Source organism: Anopheles maculipalpis, chromosome 2RL (assembly GCF_943734695.1).
Source record: "Anopheles maculipalpis chromosome 2RL, idAnoMacuDA_375_x, whole genome shotgun sequence".
Lineage (NCBI taxonomy): Eukaryota > Metazoa > Arthropoda > Insecta > Diptera > Culicidae > Anopheles > Anopheles maculipalpis.
In genome coordinates this window covers 89,324,641-89,349,524 of record NC_064871.1, presented here as the reverse complement: position 1 = coordinate 89,349,524, position 24,884 = coordinate 89,324,641, and the positions used below count along the sequence as shown (strand labels likewise).

Sequence of the window (24,884 nt, the reverse complement as noted above, 5' to 3'; positions counted from 1 at the left end):
CATACAAGGTGAATCACTGCCTAAGAAATAATGGAATTTACAAGACATCATCTCCTGCTTTCTCATTTTCTTTGGAACTACAGGGAGGTTTTCTACAATATTCCCTACAAGAAATCGGAGCTGTAGTTAATAGAGAATTTACCGAAGAACGAAAAAAAAGTGTTTATTTACGTGGGCGAACGCTAGGGTTCCAAGTTCTTTTTATAGTTTACGGGTGTTGTTGTCGTCGAGAGAGATCTCGGCTGTAGAGCGTATTATAAACCTAGCAGGATTATTCTTAGAGGCTTTAAACAACTCCACAAACATTCTCATTTAACCAGCTAATGCTAATCTCCCCACACTTTAGCTCTAAATCCAGTGTTAATAGACAAAATTTTAATTATTGTTTCGTATCGACGTTGCAGAAAAGGTGTTATTTGTGCTTGAAACAACTGTTTCAAAACTTTTGCTCGTAAAAGAATGTTCTCATATTATATTAAATCCCAGTTATAAAAAGTTGTCAGCATTCTTTTGAAAATCCTGCAATCCTACAATCCATGAAATGGCAATGTAGAATTGCTTAGGGAAATGTTTCAAACTTTGCAAACTTTGAACTGGGGAAACTTTGCAACGCCGCTGTCAAATTTTGCAACTAGCTAACGAGTCAAACAAGGAATAATAGAAAGAACTTTGCTAAGTAATATTAGCTTTGAGAAAAGAGCCGGAATTTCACTATTTCTTGTAAATATTCCACTATTCATTTGAAAAACTCAAGTGGAAAATTCTTCTCAAAGGATTATATGGATCAAAGCTCTGTAGATCAAAGCGCCTCAAAAATCTTCAAAAGTCTTCAAAGGAGTTGAAGGCAGAACAGTGCATTTGCATCTAATTTACGAATTAAACCATAAAATATATTTTGAAAAACATACGGAACACGAATGCAGAAAATAGTTTATGTACGAAAGTTTTTTGAGCAAACCCTCCACCTGTTCTTACTATCCTTTCCCAAACAGATACAATGGAAAGTCTATAGCTTTTCTAACGAATCAACAAACACGCGCACACAGTACAAGAGACAAATGAGTAAACTTACGATGCTAAACAATACCGACATCCTGTCCAGCATGCCACCGCTCGGTGGAAAGGACCCACCCCAACACCGGGAAGTGGTCGCCCGCTGGCGCGTTCCGATGTACGGCAAAGTGTACGAGATCGAGTTCGAGCACGGCACCGCGAGCGGGAAGCGTGTACTTTGGATCGACAAGCAGGAAATATTCCGGCGCGACTGGATGTTCAAGCTGGTCGGGGAGGATATGTTTAAGCTGGAGGATAAACGCTGCATCATACGGGTCGATCCGTTGCCCGGCTTTCGGTACAGCTACTCCCTGTTCGTGGACGGCAAATCGTACGAACAGTTTACGGAAAGTCAGGCAAAAGCGCTCAAAACGTGGGAAGCGAAGCTGGGCGATAATTTCTACCGGATTGTGCTGGGTAAGGGCAGGTGTCAAACTAAGCAAATCAATAATAAGCAAATCAAACTTTACTATTATTTACAGAAAAGAATACCTTAAACATATATGTTAACGGAAAGCTTATTGAAGAGAATGTACGTACCCGTTTAGGATATTTATTCGAAGCGACACACGTAATATCATCCGTTCATCCTATCATTCTAGGGCGAGTTCGTCGACGGTGGCACCGACACAACGTTCATTGAGGATGGCAACACGTTCGTGCTGAGCGCCCGTACGAGCGGCAACAAGCGGGAAGGTATCATCCACCGGTTGACCGTCAACGGTACGGATGTTTTCGATTCCGGAACGATGATCTAAAACCTCTTCGCTCGCCTTTCGGACGTTACTACTACTACTATAACCACGTCCAAAAAAAAAAATAAAAATGATTTTATAATTTTTTATTTGAAATAGTTTCAATTTCAGCGATCCTGTTCGGTTTCTTTTTGTTTAAAGTTTCATTGCCTCGATACTGCTTAGTGTCAGTGTTTATTAAGTTAATCGTATTTTTGTATTCTCTTTTCTTTGCTTTTGAGTTTTCAACGAACAAGGAAAAAACTAAACAATCTATGTTTGCTGAGGGCTGATGAGGCGATGCTTTTTTTTTTGGGGCGGGATCGAAGAAACGAAACGAATACTAAGGAGAAATAAATTTAAGGTTAATAATAATAAACTATTCACCTAAGTGCGCAAAAGCAAAACAAAAACTCATACTAATTCTTGCATGTTTGTGTGTGTGTCTGTTTTATATAAAGTTGCTAATACTTTAATATTAAAAAACTAAAAAGACGTTGAAATGCTAAACAGGAATGATGTAATGGAAAGAAAGAAGAACGTTCGGAAATCTATTCTTATGCGAAACAGGAATACGGGTTCAAAATAGGTCAGAAAATAAAATAAGTAAACGTTAAATAATGTAGGGAGTCAATATAAAACACAAAATTCAAAACCACGCGCACACACATCTCGTTCGATCGCTTTTATCTCACTACGCACTCGCAGCACTTTACGCTCTGTAGACACCAGCATCGGCCACGTGTTGCAACAAAAAAAGTATTATTTTGTTTAATTTTTTAAAGATTTTTTCTCCTCAAAAAAGGCTTTGCCACGGTTCTCTTTGACGGGATTTTTTTTGCTTAAGTTTTCTCCTTAGAAAAGCGCTTTCATTGAATTCATTCCCTTGCCTGTTATTCGTGCCTGACCGTGTATTCTTATACTGAGAAAAATACCGACACAAGAAAACTCATAACCTGTACATTATCACCAACCAACAATTATCAAAATATACAACCGAATTTAAATGGGTGTCAATTTTAGATACGTTCGCTTATTATTTGTTTATGCTTTGTTTGCTTAAAACAAAGTACGTTAAATAGAGCTCAAAGTTTACGAACAATTACAAGGTACATTTAACGAACAGTTTCCGCTTAAAAATCCCGCGTTAGTCGATTTAATTGAAGCACAAAGTGTAACAAGATGTAGGAAGGGCAAACAAAAACAAGATTAAAACATCACACCAAGCTTCTGCAACTTTTTCAACCCCTTTTTTTTTTTGCTTCCAAATGTTCTATCTCCAACCAGTCCTTTTAAGTGATTTGTTTGTTATGTTTGTTTCGTTTTTTTTGTTTGTTCTGCGTTTACTTTTACCAGTGCGCTACTACGAGTTTTGCTTTTTTTTTTTTGTTGCAGTTTTAAGTATTCATTCATATCGTGATTTTCCTTCTTCATCTCATTTTTTTTTTGCTATTATACTTCCTGAACTCATGTACAAAAATTGTCCACTATTTTGTGACGCTTTTCGATATACGCTTTACTCGCTTTTGCTCACGCTGCTCGACACTATCTGCGAGAGGTTTCGATCATTCCAGATTTTATCAATTTTATCTTCCTTTCTGCCATTGCCAAAAACAAACCGATCAATGAGTGTGCAGTGCACAAACTCTGGCTCTATACTATAGGAGCAGCAACACGCGCACACTGTCGTTCTAACACTTTTTGTTTCTGTTCTAAAATATTTAAAATTTCCACCATTTGCTCATCCTACATTTAATGTGCTTCCCGGTATGCGTGTGGTTTAATGTGTGTGTGTGTGTTTTTGTTGTTGTCCCTTTTTTCCTTGAACGTTGAACGTTTAAAGTTGCGAAACATGTTTTTTTTTGCGCGCGTTTTGCCTATCAATTCAACTACATTCATTTATCGCAAAACCCCATTAGTAATTCTTAATAATAAATTTGTTACCTAAACACATCCTCTTCCCATTCATCACTATCCAACAACACTCTTCTCCTATTTGAGTAGGCAATAGCGTGCATTCGTTCAATTTTGATTCTTCAATCGCGGTTTGGTTTTGTTTGTTTGTTTGCATAAGCCTTGCGTCCGTTAATTATCACGGTCCACACACACACACTCTTGCATACCCATTCCTTTCTCACTACTATTTTTTTTTTATTTTTTTGTTAACGATACTGTGCAATTTTTGTGTTTGTGTATATGTAAGTTTTGTTTTTCACTTTATAACATTGCTGCCTCTGATTTGTTATTTAACTAACTTTTGCTTAATGTAAGTTGATGCTCATATACGTGTGTTTTGTCGCTCATCTGTGGAAGAAACAAATGAAACACAAAACGCTTGCGCGTGGAATGGTTGCGGAGCACGTTGCTAATCGGGGCTTTTGCTTATTAAGGGTAGCTGCGGAATGTTTTTTAAATTGTTTTAACCAGTTTTTATGTTTGTTTGTCTTGTTTTTTTGTCGCTTTTGCATCTTCTAAAAGTATTTTCAGCAAATTTCTACATAATCCCTTTTTTTTTGGGGTTGTTTTTTAACGTTTCTTTTTTTCAAATACAATGGTGTAGGGCCTGTTTGATTTTGTGTTTGTTTTTTTTTTTTTTTTGAAACTCTCTTTTACGTTGCATGATAAGTTTTTTGTTGTTAAATATGTCTAGTATCATATATGCTAGATTAAAGTTTCTTCTAACTGTCCACCACTTTCTGTTAGCCACTATTAAATGAGCTGCTGTCACGGATCATTCACGGATTTTTCAGTGAGTCTTGTCTTGCTATATTGTTTCTCTCGACACTTGCAAACTGTTTTGTTTCTGTTCGAAATGAATATTTAAACGTTGAACAAAACAAACAAACAAATGTAAAAAATCATTCTGCATATAAATGCTTATACTGGAACGTTTGTTACTCTAGAATATGCAAATACAAGAAGAAAATAAACAAATAGAAAGAAAGAGAGAGAAAGGGTAGGAAAGTAGGAAATGAGGAGCCATTTCCTTTTAAGCGTCATCGAACCAGCGGCAGTTTAATTAGCCATCATAACTAGCTTCATTGTGTTGCTGGTATATGATGACTTTTATATCCTGAAGCATACTGCTTTTTCTCTTAATAGCGTACCATGTTCATACTCTGCCTGGAAAAACTGCGTAATGTTTTTTTTTTTTTTAGTCAAACCTCTACCATCTCTCTAATTCGTTTTACAAACATGAAAAAAATATATGAAATTACATTTTAAATACAATTACATTTGAAATTTTGTTTCGCAAAACTTTTTCCAACAAACAAATTTTAAGTACAAATTGAACATTTCATAACAAAACTATTTGGAAAGTAGAACCACTGAAATAGGGCTAATCCTGTCGATCGATCGTCATCGATCAGCCAGTTGCAATATGCAAAGTGTCATTTTTCCTCCCCGTTGTCTTCGCTGTACGCTGTCTCTCGTTCTCACTCACGCTAGTAGTGTGTTTGCAGTTTGCTGCGGCTATACTTGTGGCTAGTTCAATGGAAGGCAAAACATGTGCTGCAGTAGACTCTTCGATGGTGGTGGAGGTAATTGAAGAATGCTTAGCTCATCCACAACGGAATCGTAATCGCTCGAATCGTCACCATATAGCTGCAAAAGATGTGAATAAACATAAACACACACACGTGTATTAGTTAACGTAGTTTTCGCCTTAAAATATCGATTGGAGAGAGTGTACGCCTATGCATTCGAAATCGGAAGGATTGAGTTAGAGGTAGCTCTAAGGTGGTATAGTTTATAAGTAGGTATTGATCGTAGCAATAGTATAAACTGTGGTAACAAACGCAAACGCGAGAAGAAAAACACGAGCAACACATTTACGGTAGATTGGTAGTACATATGAGAGAGAAATGGTTTACCGAGCAGATAGAACATTGAAAACGGTGCGGACATTAAGTAATAAATCGGTTGCAAACATCGGAAAAAAAAACGGATGCACAATATTTTTGCATACCAACACACAACCGAAACACTTTAGGTGCAAAAAAACGTTTAGCGCCACACCGAACCGAAATAAAAGCTTTGATTTGTTTGTATATTGTGTGGGTGATACATTTACAATGGAACTTTCCGGTTAGCTAACTTAAAACAAGAGCAAGAGGATATTAGTACATGCAGCAGTGAATAGTTTTGAATTCGGAACAACTTTAACAAACCGTGTAATTTATGTCCAAGCTGTGATAAATCAGTTTTGTTTTGCTAAGCCAAGGGTTTCATTTATTCGATAGACGCATAGATGGTTGCTTGAATACGCAAGGCTGACCAACACCATATGATATTAAAAAAAAAAACAAAAATACAAGAATGCAAACTCAATTTTTATAATAGAATAAAATGCAAAAATAAATAGTATGCAACAATAATACAAAAAATAATTAACCACACTAACAAAAAATAATAATTCAATAGTTTCATAACATAAGTTATGAAAAAAACATTTATTAACAAAGAAATACTGCAATATTCAATGCAACAAGACTAAAAAATAAAAATAATATAATTGAATGTAAAACCCAACCGAACCAAATCACACATAAAAACGCAACTTCAACGAAGGCACGGCCGTATGAGATAAATAAGAAAACATATGAAAATCATTGTACAGAAACAGAAACACTTACTTTATATCTCGTTCACTACTCGTCATGTACGATGGAAACTAAGCCCATCTCTCGATCAAACTGTTTCATCACATATTGTAGATATTGTGAGAGAAAGTGGATCAACGTAAAAAAAAAAAAACATAAGAAACAACATTAAACAGAGACAGCTTAAAATTATCTTTAATTGAAACTATGAAGTAATGAAATAATGATATAATGAAAATGCTGCCCTGCTTCAAGAAACCGTTAACAAACGTTAACAAACAAAGTTAGTAGAAGGGAAGAAAGTGTATCAGATTACGGATAGTTCGAAGCAATACAAGGTATTGGTGATTGTTAAATACTAGTGAAATTAAACACATTTGAAACAACTGTAAAGTTGACTAAATGATTTGATAACCAATAAAAAAAAAAACAAAACAAAACTATGCGCACTACTTACTCACAGTATAGTAGTTATGGTTTGTCAGCAGCGAATTGTTTGCCGTTCTTAAGTGATTTTCTTAAGTGAACTACAAAACAAAATTAACACACAGAAAAAAACGTAACCACTTCGCATCGGGGTAGATCGGTAACTACTAGTCTCATTCGTCTTGAGGTCTTATGTTGTTGATTTTACTGCATTTGTTTGTGTTTACAGTCGTTTTGTTTTGTTACTCATTTCCGTACATTATTGTTTTAGTTTTTTAGACATATTAGACTCAACTGTGAAACTTTAACTGAATTTAGACTGTGAGGTTTCTCCGCTTCGACAAATTCCGTTCTGCGCGGTACAACCGAAAAGGTTCTGTGACCAACTATCGGCACTCAAAACTACCGGCAACGTAACAGGTTGGTAGGCAGTAGTAGTGAATGGTGGTATGGTTTTGGTGGTGGAGAGATGGTTGGTGATGATACAAGATGAAACAACACCGGAGAGCAAAAAGACAAACACAGAGAGAAAGAAAAGGTAAAAAAATTTACACAGCAAGGATAGCAACTCAAAGGTGAGTCGACGTACAATCGGAAGTTTGATGATTGATTGAAGGTTTTTTTTTTTGATTGAAGAATTAATATTTTAGATGCATCTTAGTGAAACATGAGAAACAAGAAGATGAATTTCCTCGTAATCATTGGATTTATGTTAACATTCGTTAAAATAAAAGATACACCCAATTGACAAGTTACCTAATATTCAATTCTAGTTTAAGTGTTGTGCCAAAAAAATGTATGATAATCGTGTAATGGATGCTCGATCACTCTCTGTCTATCTGTGCAGGATATGGTGTAAATGGAAGTGTAATGTATCTTGCTTTTTATACCGCATAAAAGCGATACCGGAACATACCTGCATGTTGTATGGATGCAGCTCGCAGGATGCGTGATGTCAAACGCAGTCTTCCAGCGACATCAGCAACGGGTTCACATACTCGAATCCTTCGAACTCCGATTGATCGATTTTATCGATGACGCGACTAAAATGAGATAAAAACACACGATTACTTATTTGCTGTAAGCATAATGTGGCAAACTTTTTCCTCCAAAAAAAACAATGCCTTTTGTGATCGAAAAAAGAAAACCAAAGGCACACAGGAACAACAGAGGAAACGTTGCTGGATCCTCCCGGCCATACCGGGTCGTGTACTGCAATATGCTAAATACTCACTCATCATCCGGCGTTAGATGGACCGGTTCGTCGGTGAACTCGGGCGGGAAGTTTGCCAAATCACGGTCCGAGTCTAGCCGCGGGCGGAACGGTGGCGTAATTTGCTTTTGCTCAAGCTAAACCCCGATAAGTATGCACGGCATTTAAATAAACCGAGTAGTAGAGTTAAGTGAAAAAGAGAAGGCAAACACGAATATGAAAGGAAAACATTCCAACGAAAAAGAGAAAAAAAAGGAAACAGAAGGAGAGAAGAAAAATGTATAAATAAAAATCGAAATAAGCACGCCACATTTTGTGGAAGGAAGGTATCGAATAATCAGTTGGGAAACTGTTCGTTTACATCATCGAGTGAACGGATCTTCCAAACAATGGATCGAAAACAGAGTGCCAGTATATTTATTGTAGCTGCTATTATATTGCAAGCGGTTGAGCGATTCCCATTGTTAACTGTGCAAAGCGTCCAAATAAATACAGAAGCGGAAAGCAAAAGGATTAACGGGACAAGCAGAAACATCTGTAAGCACACATTTTGTAAAAAAAAGGATTCCAAAAAAGGACAATACACAAAAAAACAAAAAGGAAAGCAATTAAAAGCATACATAAAATATTACAATCAATAAAAAAGGAAAATAAACATTTGATTAACCAGCTGTAACAAAATAAAGAGCTATAGTTTTTGCAATGTTAAAATGTTGTTGTTATAGGTAATAGTTGTTACTACAATATACTAAATAATTATTGATAAATATTAAGAGAAAAAATATTAATATACAAATTTACATCCATGTCAAACATGCAGCAAATATAGTAAAACCATCACCAAGCTTAAGTAATAATGAGGATTGTGAGCAGCATGCACTAAAATTACACAGATTGCAAGGATCGACTACAATCCGAAATTAACAGTAACACACGATGCTTCCATATACATATTCACGATGAACTATTGAAGTGTTTCGTCCGCCGCAGGAGGATCCGGCAACGTTAGCCTTTGTTATATTGGTCCTTGGCTTCCTATTGCAAATCTCCCAGCGCAACTTACGGATCGTCCGGTGTTAGCTCGGCCGGTTCGCGCGTAAACTGCGGATCGAAGTGACAGGTTATATCCTGATCGCACCCGTCAAACGAAGGGATGTACGGTGGCGTCACTTCCTTTTGTGCAAGCTGTGCGGATTGATTGCCCGGTTAAATCACACCAGTGCCCATAGGATAACGGAGTTTCGAATTGAATTGTTATTGTTAGCGAAGAAAACAAATAAACAGTTACACATATAGGATGATACAGGGCGCGCGAAGTTTAACTAGCGGTTTAATAATGTTTCGTAAAAATTAAGACCTGCGGTTAGTTTCGGTTTTTTTCTATATAAGCCGGTTCCAACGATTTTGTGTGAGTAAACTATTATTCCGTCTCGGAGGAAATATTAAGGTGTTCTATGTACTGTTAATGTTTGCAAGTATACGATATACTAATACGTGGATAGATACTGATAGAAGCTGCTAATTGTGTACCAATATTTATGCTCTATGTTATACGTGTTGCATGATGCGGTATGAATATGATTTAGAGGATATCTGGAACTAATTTACTAAAACAAATTATTAAATAAAAATCAATGGGAGAAAATAATGAAAAATATGAAAGTTTTTAAACTTCAAACTACATCCTAAATCAGCTGTCCATTACCATCTTCTACATCCCTCTTTCCCTCATAACGAACGAATGCTGCCACAAAAATATTATCCAAAAACAATACATCCTCCACGAATATTGAAGAAGGGAATTCTCCCGCACAAGACAAGTTTTGAGTCAAGTTCCATCTTCGAAAGCTGCCATGTTGTGTGTCCTTCTGTTGTCATATCACCCGATTCAATTAAATACTTCACCACAAAACCACCCTAAGCAGTGTGGTTGCGGTTTTGGTGGCGCCGGTAAGCTAGTTATGCTAGGTCCTACACCCCGGACCAGTTGAGAAAATCTCAATATACTTCATGGAGAGCAAAAAAGAAACACATACAACCTACCCAACATAAATAGCCTGCCATAATCCAATTATATCTGCGCTCCTTTTCGACATTTGCGGTTAGCTTATGGTTTTCTACAACCAGCAAAAGAGTGCGCTTTACTTCGTCCTTTTTTTATCTTGGTGCAAAATGCTGTACACACAGACAGATACACACGCACAGGTTTTTGGCTGGCGCCTTTGGGCGTACATACCCACCCAAACTCATAGATTTCTCGGTACGCGAGAAAATAACAAAATTAATATCGTACGCGCGCCATAAGCTATTGCGCACTGGTGCTGCTGCTGCTGCTAATGTTGTTTGGTGCGTATCAAAATACCACCTCCATTAACGGTAACAATCAAACTAATGGTGAGCACTTTAGCGAATATTTTACCACACACACAAAGTAACAAACAAAAAATTCAAGCCTGCAGCTGGTACTAGACGGAATCATCCCTTCTTTCTTTTTTCATCCCTTCAAAACTGTCAGCAATATGATTTTTTGGTATTACCGTACTGTGGTGGGAAAAGAGGCGTTATGGTCGTCAACTTATCTTTGACAGCTATTTTCCTTTTGGGGTTTAATAACCCTTGTCATTTTATGCAAGTTTAACGCAAATCATTTCGACATTTAACGTTAAACAGCTAAGCGAAGCATTGTATTGTAACATTTAATTGCTCAAAACAAATAATACTGAATATAGTTTATACATTGCTCATCGTTGATACGCATCAGCATACAAGAATGTTCAGATGGTTCCACAATAATTACCAAATACGAAGTCTAGGAGGACTTCTGTTGAAAAATGTTAAGCCGATATCTGTCACACGTTCGAGGAATCTTGTAAATAACCTGAAATTCTTCTGCAAAGATCCTAATAAAAAATACTAACAATACAACAAGAATTCGTTATCAACTACTATTCTCTAGCTCGTCGATAACGCAAAAACAAATGTTAAATGAATTCTACTGGTAACCGACACAGACGAGATTTACCGACAGAAATGGACACCAGCCGCATGCGGTCACAAATAGGCAACAAAAGCACATTCCAAAAAAAACCCACCAACCATGTGTCATGTTGGATGGATGTTCAATTAAAAATGAATGCATAACCCATAAGTCAGCGCCCGTACATGGATAACGTTATGTATTTAATATCGCAACCACAAATCCTTTTACATCACACGACCGCACACTACTGGCATCACATGCGAAAAGCTTGAGCGATGGATTAAAATTGCCCAGATTTGGTCTCAGCTCAGCACACGATTTCCTACATTACTCGCACCGCCACATATTCAATTGCTGTCGGACCACCATATGGTCCGCCAGCATGATCAACCATTCAGCGTGGAAAGAGATCAATGATGGAAATAATTTTGAGTTTTTCTCGATGAAAAATACATTTAAACACCGTTGCATTCGCTGTGTCTGTTTTTTAACGTTTTTACATTCTGTCATTCAACGACACTACGAGCAAGCGTCGCCAATAAATAAAGGAAACGCCGGAAATTGACTACTTAATGGCTGCAAATGGGTGAGAATATTAATGAGTGGATGGTAGAAAATGGTAAATTGACGGACGGAACCTTCCTTAACTCTCAAACCGAAATCAATACACAAACGAAACAATAAAAATAAAGCATCAAACCCTGATGAAAACGAAACCATAAACCAGCACTAATGAATGAACGAATGGTGAATACAAAGATCCGCAAAAATGAAGAAAACTCAATAGCGCAAAAGCAACCGTGCACATGAAATGATGATATGTCGCCCCTTGGGAGGGGAAATGTTACTATCTGCTGTCAATCCAATTGTTGGGAAGTATTCTGTTCTGTATGATTTTTTATGTTTCCTGGTCACTTATTAATTTTCGACTGTGTACGAAAATGAATAAGGGAACTCTACTGTTTTTTTTTGGAATTGTTACCCTCCAGGGAGAAAGAGAAAGAAAGACTGAGATGTCCCCGGAAGGACCGAATGTATCCTTGGCACAATCCTCCACCCTACATACCATCTCCCAGTCAATGCTCTTGAAGAACGAATGATTCATTATGTCCAGGAATGCGGAGTCGCGATTGCAGCCCAAACGATCGGCCGGGTTTTTGTTCAGGAAACCTTTCAGCACGGAAGCGGCCTTCACACTGAGCGAACGCGGTATACGGATCGTCTTCTCCAGAATTACCTGGAACAGATAGTCTTCGGTGTTCTGTCAGGTGAACGTCAGACAGATACGACGGTTAGGAGAAAAAAAACAGGAAACGAAAAAAATAAAGAATCTCTGTGTTAAGAATTTATGGTTCGCGTTATTGGATGCTTTTGTTTCCGGGTCACCGTACCTGATCCGGATTCTCGGAAGCACCGGCAATGTCAAACGGACTGCGTCCTGCCAACATCTCGTACAGCAGCACTCCCAGTGCCCACCAATCGACGGAGAAACCTACAACAAAGACACGTCGCCCCCGCAACGTTACGATATTATTCGTTTACCTATCTTCAAACCGTTCGCCACCTTAGCAAAAACACAACGTACCGTAGTCCTCGCCGCGTAAGATTTCCGGCGCGATGTAGTTAGGCGTACCGCAGAACGTGGATGTCGTGTCGCCCGGTCTGATGCCCTCCTTGCACATGCCGTAATCCGTCAGCTTGATGTGACCCTCGTGGTCTAGCAACACGTTGTCCAGCTTTAAATCACGATAGATGATGCCCTTCTCGTGCAGGAAGTTAAGCGCAAGACTAATTTCGGCCGCATAGAACCGTGCGTGTTCCTCGGGCAGGCGGCGCTGTCGCTGCATGTGAAACATCAGATCTCCACCACGCACAAACTCAATCACGAAGAACAGCCTGGAGGGAGTGGTAACACACAGTAAGGCCACAAATTAAGACATTCCGGCACACAGCCAACCAACCGGACCGGGGCACGATGCGGTTTGTTCGCAACGGTCTCTTACCGCGATGGCGTCTGGAAGCACGAATGTAAACCAACCAGGAACGGATGGTTCGAAGCGGTCTCGAAGACGTGTTTCTCCGTCTGCACCCAATCGATGTCCTCGTCGTCGGTAACCAGCGCCTTCTTGATTACCTTCATCGCGTAGATCCGGCGTGTCTTCTTCAACTCTACCATCAACACCTTGGCGTAACTGCCGCGACCGATGACTCTGTGTGTGTTTGCCGGGGGAGAAGGATAAACATGAAGTAATCAGAAAACATTCCACTGCACGAACATGCTCCGCACAACTATTCCTACCGGATCAATTCGAAATCATTCAGCGAGTATTGCCGCTGAGTGACCGGTTCCAGCGGTTCCTCGACGTTGTCGTTCACCTCCACCGGTACCTGATCGCAACCGTCACTCGAATGCAGCTCGGACGGATAATCCAACGGAGCTTGGATGACGTCACCGGTGCTGGATTCATCATTCGGATCATGGTGCTACAGAGCGTCGTGAAAAGAAGGTAAAAGTAAACCTTAATAACATTCCAGTAACGTCCAGCATCATTTCTCCTTTTTTTTATGGACATAGAACTTCATCGCACGGCTACATTTCGGTCTGTCCCCGTTGACAGATGCGATAGCCGGGTGGAGTCAGTGGGCAGGACACGGTTAGGAAGACGATGAATTTAATTTAATTCATCCAACCCACCACAAACGTGTTACTATGCACCTTGGGCATTTCTGCCACTGCTCTGAAGCAATTCCGGTGTGGTACTCATGTTCCTTGTATTTCTTTTCCCTCGAGAATTGTGCAGATGTAATGCGAAACTAGTACTAGCTCAGTAAAAACTGCACGATAACGATAAAACCGAATGTTTTAATGTTTTTAGTCTAAGGTATTCCTATATTCCTCATATCTGGTAGGAAGTAATAACACCTATACCGCTTGCATATACTAAAACATCCCCCCATTTGTCCAGGATTACTTACATCTCGCTCCTTGTAGACTGGTTCGACATGCTCGTTGCTGCACGGTTTATTGCCAAGCTTGTGGCACTTTTTGTGCACCAGCAGCTTGCATTGAATGCACTTGAATCCCTGCCGACCCAGACCCCAGATACGGTCATGGCAAAAGGCGCAGAAGGCTTTCTGTGAACGAGAGGGACAGGAGAACCAGTGCAAGAACATGTAAAATGGCGTAAAGGGAGTAAAAAATGAACCGCTTTAGCAGGAGGATAAAAATTAAATTTGACGGCTTTAAATTAACGGACTAATGAGGTTTTACCCTCGGCTCTATGTATGTGAGGCACCTATAGACACCTTCACAGAACAGTGCGCAGAACAGCAGAGAGTAGCGGTGGAAAATGCTTTTTCTTGCCCATTTTGTTGCTCGTTAAATTTCATCTTCGGAACCGTTATCGGCACGCGTGCAACCGCGCACACACTCACATACATACAGAGTACTGCTGCTTGATGTTGAACATTAACCGGGCAAGGTCTAATGAAGAAAATTCAATAGTCCGGAACGGAACAGGTACTTGCTGCTGCTGCTGCTGCTGCTGCTGCTGCTGCTGCTGCTGCTGCTGCTGCTGCTGCTGCTGCTGCTGCTGCTGCTTCGTCGCCGTGCATCAGAAACCTAACCTATTGCTGCTGCTGATAGGATTAAGTTGCTACTGGAACAGCTTTTCCGATATGCTGGAACGATCCAAGGCTAAAGGAAGATTGTCGGTGGTTGTCTATATACTTACTCGATTGAATCGCTTCGCTTGGAAGATGTGTCCATTTATTCGGTACAGTTTACGCCATCTTCGAGCTCCTCTTCGGTAGATGCTACCTGCAAGAAATGGAAACAAACATGGAGGGAAATTGAGAAATAATTTCATATAGAATATTTTATTCACAACAAATTTAGGGTGTAACATAGCATGGTTGGATGTTTACGAAACATATGATGTACAGTAGAGAACAACATTGCATACCAAGATTTGAAGTTGAAGGCATAAAGTTCATGTAGCAACAAACTTAACACAGCTCTCAGGTTTCGCACCATTCACTTGCTATATTGAAAGTTCATCTGGTAACGTTCTATTTTCAAGAATTGACATTACCACGAGTTCTCGTCACGTCAACTTTCTAATTCTATGTAAATGCAATGCTCCAGAAGCACCAAGAATCGTTTGCATTCAGTCCTGTTTTTATTACAAAGCAAGTTCAAAAGTTTGTTGCTTCAAAAGGGATCCTTCCTGAGCTGAAAGTTACAGCCAAGATTCTTCAATAGACGCACCTGAAACACCACACAACACAGGGATGTCACAAAACCACGGACACGCAACAGCGCGAACTCGGTGTGTTCCCCACTTCGGTACCAAATTTGACGTCGACAAAGGTGCAGATGCTAATATTTGCCTTTTGAAGCAGAATTTACAGGGCATTGTGTACACAAGACATACAACGTAATAAAATTAGATTCGGTCACACATCCGCCTGTCTGCCGGTGCTAAAACCAAGGCGATGTAACTTAACCAGAACGCGGGATTTTACTGGGGAGCTGTAAGCAACAGGCCGGTTGGTCGCGTCCTTAAAAGGATGCTGGGCTGAGAAGCCGCAGTTAAGTGTATTGAAAAGGGGGAAAGCTTTTAAGGAGGATGAGGGATTCGTTTATTGTTACTGGTTTCACTGGTGGCAATATTCTGTTGGACGAAGGGACTTGTATCCAAATAATTCCACTTAAAAAAGATAACCAGGATGTAAATAAAAAGTTTAATAAAATCCATTTGCTTGACATAAAGAATGGCTCTTCTAGCTCGCCAACAAGGGATTTTGCAATAAATATTTTTAAAAAAGTATGACTCTCTCGATTTCTTATACTGAATTTCTTCACAGAAAATATGTTCCTTCCAACAACTAAAAACATTCCCTCTCCATATCCTCTTAAGCTTATCCCATTCACCATTCTCCGGTACAGAGCTTACAAGAGAAGTTAACTTCAACTACTCTTACAACCGCAGACACGCACACACATATCTACGTCGTATCTCTCATTCACTTACGTCTGGAAAATCCAATAAACGCAAACTAGTCGGTCGGGCAAATCTGCTAGACCGTAAAACGCTCTCCATTGCCCCGGGAACTCTCGAGACATAGTCCGGGCTTGACCATCAACACCACCCAAGCCATTTAGCACGATGAGTAAAAGGTGCTAAAGGAAAGGTTGCCAACACACACAAAAAAAAAACACACACACACATAGAGCACCACGAAGATCCGAGCCTTCCGGGGTAGAATGTACACCGGGGCTTAATGCGCATCTCAGGCTACTGCTGCTGCTTCACTGTAAACCGCACCGATGGATACCGCGTATCAGACTCACCAACAGCATCCCCAGTGCCATGGGGAAGGATAATTGGATTAAGTCAATTAAGCTGTTAACTGCCTAGAGAGACGCATGCAAACATAGCAAATGATGGGATGACGGTCTCTCTATCTCTCTCGGCTCCCGATCAAGGAATATTTTCCCTCCGATTGAAAAACGAGTTCCAATGGGTAGTATGGTGGAGCGATGGTAGAAGTGAATGTAGAAAGTAAATTAAATGATTGATGATATCTGACTTTCATGGAGCAGTTACTGTTGGTGGTGAGCTACATACATACGGGATGCTATATCTACGCTGGGTGATAATCGATACGAATAAAATGTTTAAACATATAATTGAAAACCATTTTGCATGTAAACTGTTTTACAAAATGTTATACAGTTTTTCTGTTAAAGTAGTTCCGCATATATTCAATTAGATTAGTTTACACTTCTCTCCATTATATTGTCGAATATTTATTACTTATTGAATTCATTGCAGAGATCTGGCTGTATCTCTTCCGGGATAAACAGCAATGGTCGGATGAGACTTGCGGATCTTAGGAAGTAGGAATCAATGCAGTCACACATTAAGCATTTCGAGTCAAACTTTTGTCTTTTTACCGATCATTTTTTCTCGCATAATTAGACTGAAAGTCATCTTCAATACTTTGCCATGTCTGGACCGTGAATAACTGATTATCCAAAAGTGTCTTTAAAATTAAAATTGCAGGGTGTTAAAAGGTGGTAGAGGCGACGCGGATCAAATCCTTTTCGAAACATTCCCCCATAGTGAGAACTGACTATTCTACTACTATTTCTACTATTTTGTATCCAGTTTTTTTTTCGTAATTAAGGCAAAAATTACGTCTAGAATTGATTTTTTTTTACTGTCTCCGGGAAACCTTGCTCATCTCTTTTTCTTATCCAAGAATATTGATATGTTAACAGCAACACACATAAGTGTTGATCATTAGATGTAAAAACGTCTTCTTTTAGTAATGACAGTGCATCGAAATCGTGCTGAAACTTTTTGGGGGTGTCCTAAACCAGTTCCGATAACGCATACAATTTATTCTATTAATTACACACGCATTTATAAGCCCCATTTCCTGGATCTCAGTGTCCCTCTTTTTGGATACTGTAACGACCATAGCTGTATGCACTTGTAAAATAGAGAACAAAATTCAAAAAACTTAACTCAACTCAAATTCATTTTAAATCTCACCCGGGGTTGTGGTATTAATTTTCAAAAATTGATGCCCGTGGCTAACCCCTAAAGCGCTCTCCTGTCCGGACGCTGCACATACACGTTTCGTTATCCGCGATCAAAATGTACATTCTGGGTGGTGATATTTAACATTTTACGTTCCCATTTCCCCACACACTGATTACAATTTCCATCTTCCGGGATGCGTTTTGCGTCTCCTTTACTCGGCCGGTATTTGGGTGCTGGGCATGAAAAACACCACCAACCAAATGTTGAGGATACCGCTATGGACAGAGTGTGGTTGTAGTGGAGCTAAAGGCAAAAATTAATATTCCATTACTGTTATCCATTCGTTACCCCGACGGTGATCCTCTCTGCTTGCCGCGCTTTATTATTTCCTCATGTTGAAAATGCTCCCAGCATACGCGCTTAAAGCCTGCGATTGCGAATTTCTATCGGAAGCATAAACTGGAAAGTGTATGCTCCGGAGGAGCAAAGGGATTTCTGTTCCATGGTAGGCAAGCAACTCGTATGTGCATCCAATTTGGGAGTACTGTGTGTGTACAGTTAAGAGACGTGTAAATGTAATATTAAATTGTTCAGTGCAGTGATAAAGCGTTTCCTCGAATTTATTGCATTCCGTCCATATTATACAAACACGCGACAGTGAGCAGATAAAATCACGCCTGTAAATGGGGGCACAAGACAAACACAAAATTACTGAACTGATAAAACTTTTCCTGCAGGCTCTCGTTAGAAGCATTATGAAACACAGCCGGGTCCGGGTGTTTGCATTGAAGCTTAATTATACCACAGGATTAGGCTTTGCATCTTGTTTCAAGGAAAAGGATTTTAGTCAGAAATGCACGAGACACCATAGTGTGGCCCGGCTAGTTACGAATCGTTTGGGTACACATAAAAATACACAGATTATCCTGGAAAGATTGATGTACAGAGCTGTCTATGTCTGTAAACATTACACTTAACTATACATATAACCAATAAAAAAAGGCTCTCAAATATGATACACATTTAAATAATTGTTTGTACACACAGACTACATTGCCTCGTGTTGATGAAGGAACTGCCGTATGAAACACATACCATCATCTCATCGTCCGAAGTAAACTGAAGCTCGGAGGCTTTTGAATCTATGGTAGCGTTTGTTGAATGGATAATGGGCAGTTTGTCCCAAATTTAAGAATTTTATTTTTTAATTATTTACAATTTTTGTTTTACAATTACAAAACATTTAAACAAAAACTACAGAAGGGCAAGATAACATTCAAGGATAAACGACCCGAGTGACTCAAAGTTTCTCAAATCCAAGCCCGAACGACTAATAAATTTATTAAATAAAAAGTTAAAAAAGAGCAGAACAAGTGAAGGAGAAAAAAGGATAAAGATGACAAAATCTTATCAATTTATCATACCATTAGGTTTTATGCTTTTGTGCCTTTCAAGTCCCATTATAAAAATTTATTTTTTATCTATTAAAAAACTGTATAAAGTAATACTTTAGTACCGTATAACTTTAAAATTACAAAATATGAATTAATTACTGAAGGTGATAGAAAATCAGTATTTTCCCATTTGCCCTCCAACTGGCAATACATAAATTATCTCCCAAATCTCCCCCTTTAGTTACTAAACGCATTTTTCAATAAGGAAATTTTATTTTCTAAACCTTAAATTTATCAAAACCGTATTTTTCGATAGTTTTCTGTTCGAACTTACACGATTTTTCAACCGAATATTTAATATGCGTTGCCCACTGTGCTTTGATCGCAGTTTCGTCCTAAAACTTTATCGAATGTAAAGTTTTACGTACTAGTAAAACAAAATGGTTCCCCAACTACAACAAACCCCTTAAAAATTTCCATCATTTTCCCCCTCGGATCAACCCATTTTTCCCTGATCAACAAAAAAAAAACCCCCTGTCGATGGCCGCATTTAATCGTTCTGTGCTTATAACTCGTTTAAATTTCATCTCGCTATGCTCTACTTTCCCGGCCAAACTTTCCACCAGTGTACTACCCGGTCAAAACTGTTTTAGTTTCACAAACTGATAACAAGATTTAGCGACCTTTTCCCTACCACAACACTTCACAACGAAAATTGCGAGAATGATACATCCCGCCCCGGTATGATATTACTCAAGGGTCTTCCGAATAAAATGGAAAAAAAGTCAGGAGATCGTCATTCTCGCTCGGATGAAAATTGTGCTTGTGCGCGCTCTCTAGCGATCCGTGTGTTAAGTACATTATGCATTAAAAATTCAAAACCTAAACCTAGTTCGGCAAAGGACGGGGTGAGATTGTGCCCTTTCCAACAAACACACACACACACACACACACAAAGTTCGTTAGCTTTGCTGTGAGGGAGGGATTCCGAGCGGGGTCGAGTCGAAAGTTTCTTTTCGTTTGATGGCAGGTACTAAATTCATAATCCCTTTTTCCTTGCGGGATGCGGATTAAGTGTACCATCGGCGGCTGCTGCCGGTTCGCCACCATAAAAAAGGACAACTTCTTAATGCAGAGCTCCGCTCAGGAGGAGTTCGCTCTTTACAGTGTAACAGTTCGTCACAAATCCACATTATAGCTTACTCTTAAGGAAAACGTTCAACCGTAGCATATGGTTTGGCCGTCAGCAAGCCAACGACAAAACCTGACGAACGGGTTAAACGGATTTCCTGCTGACCTTGTGCCGTTAGGTGAGCCGCACTGAGCTGGCAAGTTTTTGGGGGTGGTGGAGAAATTTGACGCTTTTGCATTTTTGCTTCAACTTCAATAGTTGCACGAGAGACGCCATCTGGCGTCCGTCGACGGGTAATTCATCTCTTTAATGGGGTTTCCTTCAGCGAATGCCACAATCAAATCGCTAAAACACAGAGCAAACACTTTTTGCTCGTTCTGCGTGTGGTTTCAGTTGAGCTTTTCAGTCCGCCACCCCGAACCTCCACCTTGGGTGAAAGTATTATGTGCATAAATTATACATGCTCACTTTTCCATCGTCACCGACAATCGTCGAGCCAACGAGCAGTTTTGCGTTGATTTGAGGATGGGTTCCATCTGCCAGTGGGGATTACAATTAAACGGAGCGCGAAAAAGAAAAGGAAAAATTAATTTATCATCATATCTGCACAACTAAACCAACTTTTACTGCCCTTACTTTATGAGGTACAGCGAAGCTAAAGCCTCACACCAACCATACTTTGTCTGTATGGATCTCTAGCATTCGGGCTATCGAGAAGTAAACTCCAACTCCATCTCTGGACGACGTGCTTTTTAGACAGAAAAAGCTCTTTAATACACATGAATACACATTACAGACGTGTGGAAAAGGAAAGCATATGCTTCAATGCTTGCGATATATACCCCCTTTTGACGAATGCTCAACAATGAAATACTCATGAACTAAGCCATGTACAACTTTAACGTGCAAACGGAGCATGAAACAGGGAACAAACGGGATCGTATCTGTTGTTGAAGTTTTGATTACATCCTTTACCGTATAAGTAGCATTTATAGTACATCAAGAAACTCATTCTAACATTTGCAAGGATTTTTTGATGAGAAAGTTGACACAAAGCATTGCACTTTCAACACAGTAACAGAAGCAGATGTGAATGTCAAAGGCGTATGAGCCTTGTTTGATAGCATCTCTTTTTTATTTTTGCTGAGGAAAAATCTCTCATCCCAATCTTCTTGGTTTGATACTAAGACCTGGGGGGCTTGAAGTACAATTTAATTGCACAAAATGCTTCAAGGCACATTAAATAATTCATCTCCATTCTAGCATATATCTTCTTTCCGTATTCTGAGCCATAGTCATGTCTTGGGATGCCATGAAGCTAACAATGCCTCACAGGAAACAATTCGCATAGCTCTGCAAAGAAATGCGAAGGTGTTTTTATTCGCTTCCAACGAATGCTTCTAAATGTATAGGCTAACTGATGGACAGTTTCAAACAATCAACAACCCCTAATGAACTCCAGTTTCTGAGAGCGAAATTTTTGAAATCTAGGAAATCCAACATTCGTCAAATTGTTCAAACTTTCTGGACACAACATTTAATAGAGAATGAGAGCTTTCTTGGAACCCTTGTATGCTTTATTACATCACTAAACTAGTCGTGTATTTATTCTACTGGAACAACTTCAATAAACTGCACGCTACTTGGGTATGATAAAGTTTTGCGAATGAATAGTGTTTGATGAGGCAAAAAAAACACACACACACATACAACTTCTAAACCTAAACCTGCCAAAGCCAAACAGACAAATTAGAAACACCTACACCTTAACAGCCAACCATCGATCGATAACTTCTGCAGAATCCGATTGCTGTTCCTTCGCCTGTTGGAAGTTGCAGATGTACAAAGCACCGAGGAGAGTCTCCGCTTCTCCGATTTGAAGTCATCGAACACGACTCTGATTCCCCGCAAATAAATTTCAAAACAATCGTCTTTTCGACACCTAGGACCACCAGTTGATGGTACAGCTAGCGCTACAAGCAGGTCTGGCTAGCGCTACATGCGTCTGCTACTAGGCGAAACCATCTTTGGCAGGACTTAACCATCCACGGCTGAAAAATCAAACATCAACAACCTACTCTACGCGGCACAAGACTTCGCAGAAGCAGCGTTAGGGACCAAGGCCCGGACTCTGGTTCAAATTGCGATTGTGTTCAAATTTACATAGAAAAATCCATCGGAACACAGATGCAACAGCGGCCTACAGGCGCCAAAAGGTCGATCCGGGCTAGGCCAAAAACCTATCCATCCACCCATCCATCATCTCCTCGTCACAACGAACGGCCGGTCTGTACGGCGAAATCCATTTTCGGCAGATAGCTTCAACCTCGGGAACCTTGGGGATGGCAGAAACTTTTCGGCAGCTTATTGTGTTTGTCTTTGGAGCCGTAGAACAGTTGGTGGTCCGATTTGAGCGGAGAAAAAAAAAGCAGATTTAGTCTGCCAGGATTCGTTCACTGGTGGATATGGTTTTTGAGGAATATCGTGAAAGTGTATTCCGCATGTTTGTGCTAGCTGATTAATTTGCTTTTTTCGGGTGAAGTGAAAACCAAATTTGTTCAATTGATTTTTCTCGCTCTCGTCGTGCGCTGAAGGCAGAGCAACAAGTAAACCAGCAATTTCGTGCCATCTTTCAAGCTTCATGCATGCGTGGTCGAGCGAAATCTGGCATGTGGCTCAACAATTCCTGAACTAATAAATGGAGCGTAGAAAAAAAAGGAATTAAATTCGATTATTACTTCGTCCATTTAGTTTGGTTTGTATAAGAGATTCTCTTGTTCCCGCGAACTTTTGTGTTGATTTATCTTTTGCTGAATATGAACGATTTTCCTGCTAAAACGGATGCTTTATTAAATTAAAACATTAAGGATAATGACTTTGCATGAAGAAATCACAACGGAACCAGCTGTTACAGGATCGATTTAAAGTTTTTTTTTTGCATCACAAATTCAACAATTGTCTTTAAATTTATAATGAAACTGACGTGTTGCCTCTATATCACGTAAAACTAGGATATTTAAGCGTATCAAAGTGGGAAAACAAATACCCAGAACAGCGGGGGTGTGCTATCAACGCGCTATAATTAACACCAAAGATCAATCGATCAGAAGATCAAAGCATACAGCTGACCGTTTTAATTATAACCACCATCGTGTGAAGTTTGTGACCGTTTTGCACAGGCATTCATTAGACTCTCATGGCAATTAATTTAGCCAGCAATAAAACAAAGTGTGACATTTGTTACCTTCCACTATTGGTTTTAATTATGCACACCGAAGTGGTTACTATAGTAGCAGATAAACAGATTCAACTCTTCCCTTATATAGCCGATACGTTATCCACAACTCACTACCAGTGTCATAAAGAGGTGAACAAGATGAACTTCGTGTGGTTCAAAAGCTTCCTGCACCGCATTTCTCACTACACCGAGTCCTCCGATTATTTCATCATACAGAGATATTTCGAAAAAATATACGCACTCCATTACGAGGCAAGCAGCTGGCGCGATCGTACCCTCTGGTATCTGTATCGAGCACTGTACGTGCTGATCTATCTGAGCTACATCTACAAAACCCACTGGGTGTTGCACCACTGGCAGGACAGCCTAAGCAGTGCGATCGTATTCGGTGTGCTGTGGTTCTTTAGTGCAGTTATACTGCGCGTGGCAATCCTCGAATGGCACTATCCACTGATGCGACGCTTGCAAACCTTTCTGAACGATCACACGTACCAGCGAGAACATCCGGACATCGTAGCGAAGAGGGCACAATTCTATCGCCGAACGAATCGACTTGTGCTGGCCGTTATGGGCATCAACTTTTTCGAGATTGTCTGCTTTACGGCAACGAACGTGATGACGCTGGAAGACTTTATGCTACAGTACCGGGGCGCAACTGTTGGTGGTTGGCCGGTACAGGTGGTGTACGGTGTGCTAACGATGTTCTGGGGAGGAACGTACTGTATGGGCTTTATGGTGTGCTATCTGCTGATGTGCATCTTTCAGCTAGAAATCGACATCCTGGTACAGTCGTTGGAAGAGGTTGGTAGGCATCTTCGTCCTGAGCACGAGAGCGATGCCTTTTGGGACAATATTATCGATCGGTTGAGACCACACATGTACCGGCTCGAGGACATATCGGCGTAAGTAATTTGAAGCGGTAATGGGAAGGCTACAGAGAACTTTCAGCAGTCTCCTTGTCACTAGCAATCTTCAACACCTTAAGGAAGTTATTGGACCAATTGCTTACGTCCAGTACTACAGCACATATCTTGTCATTGCGGACTGCTGCTTCATTCTGGTCTCGCATGGACTGTCCAGCTATTCCATCGTGTACCTCATCTCCATGACGGTGTTCCTAACGGAGTTCTTCTTTCTTTGTCGAAGTGTGGAAAACTTGAGGAATTTGGTAAGTGTTCATTTATGAACCAAATATTCGCAGAAAAGCAAGCGCGTGGTCATATATGAACTTCTCTTCCATCGACAGAAACCACGCGTTGCCTCCGTAGTGTACGATTTCGACTGGATGCTACGGATGCACCCAACCGACCAACAGCTTGCGTCGCAATATCGTCACGTTAGGCGCACGTTTCTGTTGCTTACGGCCCAATCAGATCAAACCACTAGCTTCACGTTCGCCGGCATTGGGGAAATCTCTATGAACAGCTTTGCGCAGCTCTTGGAAAAGAGTTACTCGATGCTCACGTTTTTGATGCAATTTATAAAGTAAAGCTTCGCTTTGCTGCTCACAACAAAATCATATCATGTAACGAAAAGCATAAAAAAGTGCCCTT

The 24,884-nt window shown here is 39.9% G+C and overlaps 3 protein-coding genes across 10 annotated transcripts in view; 2 read left to right on the top strand and 1 right to left on the bottom strand.

Moving 5' to 3' along the window:
- The window catches only part of LOC126568310 (apyrase-like), a gene marked incomplete at its 5' end in the record, with an annotated part of 350,971 nt that overhangs the window by 204,629 nt on the left and 121,458 nt on the right, over window positions 1–24,884 (top strand). The window lies entirely within an intron of this gene.
- LOC126568728 (fas apoptotic inhibitory molecule 1) lies at window positions 1,046–1,811 on the top strand. The gene is made up of 3 exons (XM_050225245.1): window positions 1,046–1,470; window positions 1,536–1,585; window positions 1,656–1,811. Exons 1-3 carry the CDS (start codon window positions 1,059–1,061, stop codon window positions 1,809–1,811), a joined length of 618 nt encoding a protein of 205 aa, XP_050081202.1. The 5' UTR covers window positions 1,046–1,058.
- The window catches only part of LOC126567906 (atypical protein kinase C), a 162,340-nt gene continuing 142,698 nt past the window's right edge, over window positions 5,243–24,884 (bottom strand). Inside the window, exons 4-13 of one of the 8 annotated variants that reach the window (XM_050224256.1) lie at window positions 14,745–14,830; window positions 13,987–14,145; window positions 13,310–13,494; window positions 13,014–13,220; window positions 12,596–12,906; window positions 12,402–12,502; window positions 12,077–12,271; window positions 9,094–9,215; window positions 7,734–7,860; window positions 5,243–5,393 (exon numbers count right to left, since the gene is read on the bottom strand). In XM_050224256.1, coding sequence (XP_050080213.1) covers window positions 7,773–7,860; window positions 9,094–9,215; window positions 12,077–12,271; window positions 12,402–12,502; window positions 12,596–12,906; window positions 13,014–13,220; window positions 13,310–13,494; window positions 13,987–14,145; window positions 14,745–14,830 — 1,454 coding nt within the window. In that variant the 3' untranslated portion in view covers window positions 5,243–5,393; window positions 7,734–7,772. Of the gene's footprint in view, window positions 5,394–6,425; window positions 6,485–7,733; window positions 7,861–8,051; window positions 8,168–9,093; window positions 9,216–12,076; window positions 12,272–12,401; window positions 12,503–12,595; window positions 12,907–13,013; window positions 13,221–13,309; window positions 13,495–13,986; window positions 14,146–14,744; window positions 14,831–24,884 lie in introns of those variants that run through there. The other 7 variants (XM_050224258.1, XM_050224255.1, XM_050224259.1 and 4 more) reach the window with 7 other exon arrangements.